This window comes from Tachysurus fulvidraco, chromosome 4, assembly GCF_022655615.1.
Source record: "Tachysurus fulvidraco isolate hzauxx_2018 chromosome 4, HZAU_PFXX_2.0, whole genome shotgun sequence".
Taxonomy (NCBI): domain Eukaryota; kingdom Metazoa; phylum Chordata; class Actinopteri; order Siluriformes; family Bagridae; genus Tachysurus; species Tachysurus fulvidraco.
In genome coordinates, this window is record NC_062521.1 from 23274115 (window position 1) to 23281953 (window position 7839).

General features: G+C 35.5%; 1 protein-coding gene across 1 annotated transcript; it reads left to right on the top strand.

The window, feature by feature from the left end:
• The first annotated feature begins 4611 nt into the window (after positions 1-4611).
• hmx1 (H6 family homeobox 1) lies at positions 4612-7529 on the top strand. Its single transcript, XM_027145788.2, has 2 exons — positions 4612-5271; positions 6414-7529. Exons 1-2 carry the CDS (start codon positions 4935-4937, stop codon positions 7001-7003), a joined length of 927 nt encoding a protein of 308 aa, XP_027001589.1. The 5' UTR covers positions 4612-4934; the 3' UTR covers positions 7004-7529.
• Positions 7530-7839: the final 310 nt, after the last annotated feature.

Sequence of the window (7839 nt, forward strand, 5' to 3'; positions counted from 1 at the left end):
ATAGTCCTGTCTTTCCAGGCATTTTATGTGAGCAGATAATAGTGAGCATTAATAATAATAATAATAATAATAATAATAATAATAATAATAATAATAATAATAATAATAATAATAATAATAATAATGTTATCATTATTGTTATCATCATCATCATCATCATCATCATCATCATCATAAATTATATTGAAATTGTTAGTAACTGTTAATTTGCAAGAGTCGACTATATTCGCCATATGGATATATGGCGAATGGATATAACGTATGTACTGTGAATGCTCTGTATGTATTATTTTACTTTTGCATGCAGTTTTGTTACTTATGGTCAAATTTAACACAGACAGTGATTTAAGATTAAGCTTAGTTCCTAGAACACTACCTGACAACAAATTTCTAAAAAAAAAAAAAAAAGTATTTTTTAATTATTAAACAAAAATAATAAATAAATAACTAAACAAACATATAAATAAATTATTATTATTATTATTATTATTATTATTATTATTATTATTGTTGTTGTTGTTGTTGTTGTTGTTGTTGTTGTTGTTGTTGTTGTAATAGTATTATAAGTTTTTCCTTTTGTGAAGTTTATTTCTTAGGAACACTAAACATTTGATCCTCAGATGTTTGAGTTTTACAGACTTTGAAAATGAGGTATAATTAAATAGAACTGACCTGAAATTGTAGGTATAATTGAAAATGAAACTGGATCGCGGTACTCTTCTGTATGACCGGTATTTGGTGAATGTGAAGAACCACACACTGACAGTCTGGGGTTTGGCAGCACAACTAATATTTTCACCAATGATTTCCACAGTGACTGAATGCAGCTCTAAACAGCCTGAGCAGATGTCTGGACTTATCAGGTCAGCACAGTTCACAGTGGGTAAAAGCAGGGCTATTAAAACGGTAGTGTGTTTAAATTCTATTGTGTAAGTACTTTTGAAAATTGCATTGAATAAAACCACTGGGTCAAAGTGGGAGCCAATGTTAAGTAGACCAAGATACTACAAATATACATTACAAATGTATATTAAAAAAATACATATATATACACATATACATATATACATATATATAAAAAAATACACATATACATATATATATATATTTGTTTTTTAATAAATAAATCCCTCTTGCTCACAGAGATATGGGCAAAACGATACAATCAAGCAGAACTCACTCATTATTCTCAGTATTTTTTACTGGTAACAAAAAATGATGACAATAATGTAGAAAACCAGTTTACTCTTCTGAAGATATGCTATTGCGGATCAGAGCATAAGTGCAGCTCAATGGGACATTTTTCCTCTGGCCAAAAAAAGTACAGAAACTGCACACTGCACATTTTATTAATTTTAGGTTTTATACGGGGGCAAATTCCATACGGCGCCAACCTTAAACCAAGTGTTTAAGAGCTTTTGGCCACATTTTAGCCACATGTTATGGGCAACTGACACACATTAGGCCATATTTAAAACTCTTTTCTTACTTGCATTGCAAACTCTGTGCAAGTATGTTAGCTAGTTCTATTAAGAAAAGGTGGCCAAAGGTATGCGGACAACTAATCATCATATTCATGTGGGATTGTTTTACATCCCATTCCAGAGTTTCTCCATTGATATAATAATTTACTCTTCTGGGTAGGTTTTGCAATAGATGTTGGGACTGTGGGGATTTGTGATCATTCAGCCACAAGATAATTAGTGAGCTCAGGCGGTGATGTTGAATGAGGAGGTCTGGGGTCCAGCCAACGTTCCAGTTCAACCCAAAGGTATTCTCTTGTACATGATTTTTGTTTGTTTTGGTGTGTGTGTGTGTGTGTGTGTGTGTGTGTGTGTGTGTGTGTGTGTGTGTGTGTGTGTGTGTGTGTGTGTGTGTGTGTGTGTGTGTTAAAACTGTACTAATAGACAAAGATATAAACTACAAATGGGTTTCGTAATTACCTGCAGTATACTATTTTCGCCAACAGATGGAGTAGTGTATCTAATATCATATTTTCAATTTCTGAAAAGTTTGAAAACTACTAATTGTCATGACAAATGACTATAAATGTATTCTATTCAGCTGAAGAAAATAGGAATACATGAGGAGAAAAGAGGAGAGAGAGAGAGAGAGAGAGAGAGAGAGAGAGAGAGAGAGAGAGAGAGAGAGAGAGAGAGAGAGAGAGAGAGAGAGAGATGCTGAACAACAGTATTATAATGCCACGCAGTGTGGATAACAATCAGTAGGCCTACATAATGTCTGCCATCGCGTCCAAAGGTCAGAAAAGAGAGTATTTTTAACAAAATACACTGTACACTCCGATACAAAAGTTAATTCATCTCTCGTAAACACACACACACACACACACACACACACACACACACACACACACACACACACACACACACACACACACACACACATGCACACATGCACATATGAGTGTGAGAAAAGAATGGATGTAATCCACTTAGCCATGTGTGGAAACCTCTGAGGTCTGGTCTGTGTCATTTCAAGAGCTAAACCATTCACACATGAAATCTAACTTCATCAGGCAAAGAGCAAATGAAAGGTCAACATGAAACATTCACACAGTGAGCATAACATGGTGCTAGAGACTAGAGTCTAAATCTGTTTAGGATGCGCAACACCAAGCTAAAGACTGAGGCTGTCATCAAGCCTCATCAAACAGCATACCATGAACAATATCTCAATAAAATATAGCAACAATTATCACATTCAGATCATTTTATTTTAAAAACATTTAGGATTGTTCAATGATTATGATGAGTACTGAAACAGGGTGGTACATGGACTGAATCGATGATTTGAAAGTGATTTAAATCATGCTTGCCTATTTTGTTATATTTTTTAATATTCAGATTATTTTTGTTATACTTTACTATATTGTACATAATGGATCTTCTTAGTATTAAAATTAATTATAGTTAATAACAGACGACACGTTGTATGGGGTGACATAGAGAAGTGGTCTTAAAATGCTAGGAAAAGTTGTCGGTGTTGTTAATTACTACAGCTTAGATTAAAAAAAGTTAATAAAAAGTATATAAATAAAGAGATAGATAGATAGATAGATAGATAGATAGATAGATAGATAGATAGATAGATAGATAGACAGACAGACAGACAGACAGACAGACAGACAGACAGACAGACAGACAGACAGACAGACGGATATCAACACACAGAAAGCGTAAAATAACGAATTACATTTTAAAGAATTTACAAAAGATTCAAAAGAGCTTTTACAGACGTTTTTACTGCTATATAATTTAATCTAGGACTTAATATATTTCACTAAGTGATGAGTAGCAGACTCACGGTGTCTGATTATAACACATAGTCCAATTAGATTTATTTAAACGAGCGTCGCCTTATAAGTAAAATTGCAGATTTAAATGTTTCAGATTTTTATAAAGGGACATTTTTATTAATTCATTTTTAATTTAATTTGATATTTCTTAAAGCATTAAAACAATTTAACACTATAAATACTAGAAATATTAAGGTTGTTAAATGTTTTATAAAAAAAAATTAGTTGAGGATTGTATATAATTTCAGTAAAATTGTTATGTATATATCTTTTTTAATAAATTAGATAAGTAAATAAGTACAATTTTTAGTTTAGTTGCTGATAAACTACTTTAATCATATAAACTAATCTGATAATTAAAAGCAAACTTTAAAAAATTGTTTATTTCAATTTGGCAAACATGCTTCAAGCAGGAATCCTTTTTTCTTTGTTTACATATCATATTTATTTCCTTCCTTATTTAATTAGTGCATTTTCTCTTTGCAGTGTATAATGTACGACTAGAAAAAAACAATTTAGCTGGCAAAGTTCGTGGATGAACTTGTTTCCTATTCATACTGACGAAAAACTTACAGAAAATCAGTTATATATTATGTATTAGACCTAAATCCAGGCTTTTGCACTTTTTTGTGCTGTAACAAGATTTCTTTAAGCCACAAATTTTAAAATTAGACAAACTACAGCTGATCATTTTATAGCTTTGTTTACTGTCAGAAGCAAGATGTCACATGACATTAAATAAGGAATAATCTTAGTAATATGTCTTATTCAATCAATTACCAAGACCCGAGAAGAAATCCGGGATTCCCATCAGTTCACCTTTATTTAATCCGAAACCCTTTCAGTTCATTAAAAGCTTGAGAAAACGCAATGTAACGGGTCAGTGACCTGAAGTAAAAAGACTGGAGATTTAAAGAGCATGTAATGAATGTGTGGTAATAAATTATATCATTAATTATAAAAGAAGAAGAAGAAGAAGAAGAAGAAGAAGAAGAAGAAGAAGAAGAAGAAGAAGAAGAAGAAGGTGATGATGATGATGATGATGATGATGATGATGATGATGATGATGATGATGATGATGATGATAAAGAAGATATCTCAATGTTTATTGAAACAAACAAACAAAAAAGTTTTCATTAAACGACTTGCACATATATGTCCAGTTTATTTGAGTTTAACGTCGGAGTTCCTTTTCGGTGAAACGCGTTTATGGCGTCACAACCCAGTCAGCCAATAGGCAGTCAGAATCCTGCTCCATGCGCAGCCTCGGTTACTGTCTATGGAAGTATTTTTGATTTGTTCCTAATTGACCCAGATAAAGCGCTCACCGACGGCGATCCTCCGACCCCCAGGCGCTATCAGCCACACAGGAGGGATTTTACCGACAGTTATAGCCTTCTTACTTAACGCGTCTAATTTATCAGTGTGATCGTTCAAAATCTGCACGTTTTCGGTTTGGTATTTCTCTCTGCCAGGACTTAATCTCACTAAGACATGGTCCAACGGGTAAATCGTAAGGAAACGGCTTCGTTGTTTTTTGTGTAGCACACACACACACACACACACACACACACACACACACACACACACACACACACACACACACACACACACACCTATGAACTTGGGATACCGGTGGATTTTACACAAAGAACAAAATAAGATGCCTGACAAACTCGCGGAGAATCACACGTCGGCGCCATTGAGAGGATCTGCGTTTTTTATCGAGAACTTGCTTGGCTCAGATCGAAGCGAACCTCCTGTTTGTCCTGTCAAACACATCCTAGATGGCGAGGGACACAGAGAGACGACACACACGACAGTACACGACCAGGAAGTGTGTCATGAAGAGTCCAACACACACTCCAATATGGAAATATGTCGGAAAGGCTCACCTCCCTCGCTCTGGTACAGGAGGGACTCCCTGAATCTCGGAGCTCTAGAGAGATCTGAGAGTGAGTAAACAAAAGGCAAAACACTGTAAAGTGTTGTTTTCACCTACACTATAGGCTGGTCATGAGAATCAGTGACATTGTTTGTGTTTTTCCAAAATCACTGCAGCTCAAATATCAGGGAGTTATATCACGTTGCACTGTTTATTATTTTGTCACATTGAACCTCATTCAGAAAGCAAAATGCTTGTGTACAGTCAGCTTGTGGAGTGCAGTGTAAATTATATATCTGTAGATATAATGTAAATGTGTGTTATACTCTGCCAGAATAAATCCTGCAAGTTTGCATTAACTAACACTATTATACCAATGACTTCGCATAACATTAGGCTTGACCTAATAGACTCAAACGGTCACTAAGTGTTAAATCAATCTCTGCTTGATTTCATTTAGCACTTTCAAGGTTCAACTTTTTTTTATTAAGCATTTTTGCTGTGTAGACGTTTGCTCTGAGGCCCCGGAGCCAATTACGCTCTTGGCGCGTTCACATTATCGTTATGCCTCACTGCGTAAAACCAATAAGTATGCGTGTGTCAGCTAAAACTGGAGATGAGCATTCCCGAACCAGTTAAACTTCAGCAGTGGATGCATTGTTACTTTTGGGCAGCTGAATTAGAAATTTATATGTGAAATGGTGAATTGTGCATGCATCTAGCTTATATTTTGGGAAACACTAAAGACACCAGGTATGAGTGCAAATAAGGCATGGAGGTAAAGGTGCATGAGGAGAATTCACCTGTTATGTTTCGTAGAATGCAGTTGGATTTAAGTGTTATTTCATCAGTTATTGTAGCCTGTCCAGATTAGGTCGAATATAAAAAATAAATATAATAATAATAATAATAATAATAATAATAATAATAATAATAATAATAATGTAATATAAACAGTGAAAGGGTATAGCATATGTACCAAAAATATATTTGTCATTTTTTTCATGTTGAATAGAGAAAAAAAGTCAAACCAAGAGATACATGTTCAAAAGACATGTATTTCATTTTGACCCTAACGGAAGGTGTTAACATGCTAAAGGCAGAGAAACAGTAAAACAAAGGAGAATTAATGCTTGTGCAGCGGTTCAATTAATTATTAGGTTAAGTGGCTCCTCTTCTTTCTTATAATAACACACGTTATTTATTGTTAAGGTCCGAAAGGGGGAATCCGTAGTTCATACGAACACATCGACTCCGTGTCCAGCGACAGGGACAGGGACTCCCCGGTCGTGTCTGACACACCAGGCCCAGACCGCGCGGGCGAATCGGCTGACAGCAGCATCGCGGATGAAGCGCGAGGGCTCTCAGATGAGGGCGCGCATCCTGACACCACCGATTCCGGCTTAGTGAGGAAGAAGAAAACTCGGACCGTGTTCAGCAGAAGCCAGGTGTTCCAACTGGAGTCCACATTTGACGTGAAACGGTACCTGAGCAGCTCGGAGCGCGCAGGCCTCGCCGCGTCTCTACATCTCACCGAGACACAGGTGAAAATCTGGTTTCAGAACCGGCGGAATAAGTGGAAGAGACAGCTGGCTGCAGAACTGGAGGCTACCAGCGTTTCGCACTCATCTCGGCGCATCGTGCGCGTCCCCATTCTGTATCATGAGAGCGCCACGTTGGGGCTCAATATGCCGCAAGTGTCGCCTCCAATCGTGGGCTTTACGAGCTCAATGAGCTACCCACTCGGTAATTTCACTCACTCAGTCAGTCTTCTGAGGTCCCAGCTAACAGGACTTGTCTAAATTCACGGAATGAAAGATGATGGACAGTCGTACACGGTTGAGTTTATCTTATTACTGAAGTGCAATAACACACATGGCCACAGAACCTTCCAAAGATCTCACATAATATGATTAAAGCGCAAATCTCCCAGGTAATTAATAATGAATACCTAGTGTTTAATTGTCTCCTAGAATTAGGCTGTACATATCCAACTGGCCAAATAAATACACTCTTCTGTTGTTCCTCTGGAGAAGCATTAAAAGTTCTCTGTAGAACCTACAACTGTGTTTCTTTTTCGGAAGAATTCATTGTTCAATGAGCCATTTTTTCTAAGAGTGCACAATTTATTAAACAATGGGAAGTTTACTGTATGTATATATACAGTAAATAACAGAAATATTTTATTTTCAATGTTATTTGTTATTTGTAAAGTCTAAAACAGTCTATGCATGGGGAACCAGGCCCTCCTATTGGCCTATACAGTATGTATTTATTTCAGATTTGCTTTGTAAAAAAAAAAAAATATTTTTGATTCAGATACACTTATTTCTATGCTTTTGTCACTTTTTTCACACAGTGCATTTAACTTGGTAATAAATTAATCACAAACTCACTGTATTTGTGCTTGTTGATGTCATTACACTTTATTATCATTCTTTTATAGTAAGATACGATTATTGAGGGTGTAAATATAATCACACAAACGTCAATTCTAAAAATAGAAAAATAATCATATCTTTTTAAGAAGACAATATAAACGCACACGTGTATATTTTTCACTAAAAATATGATCACTATAAACAAATATTAAAATGAACACCGTAAGAAATGAAGCTAAATGAATACAGAGAAATGA

Excerpts from the sequence above, each read along its gene's own strand:
- hmx1 (XM_027145788.2), top strand. The coding sequence starts at position 4,935 with ATGAACTTGGGATACCGGTGGATTTTACACAAAGAACAAAATAAGATG. Across the intron at positions 5,272-6,413 it reads AGCTCTAGAGAGATCTGAGA|GTCCGAAAGGGGGAATCCGT; the intron begins GTGAGTAAACAA and ends TTTATTGTTAAG.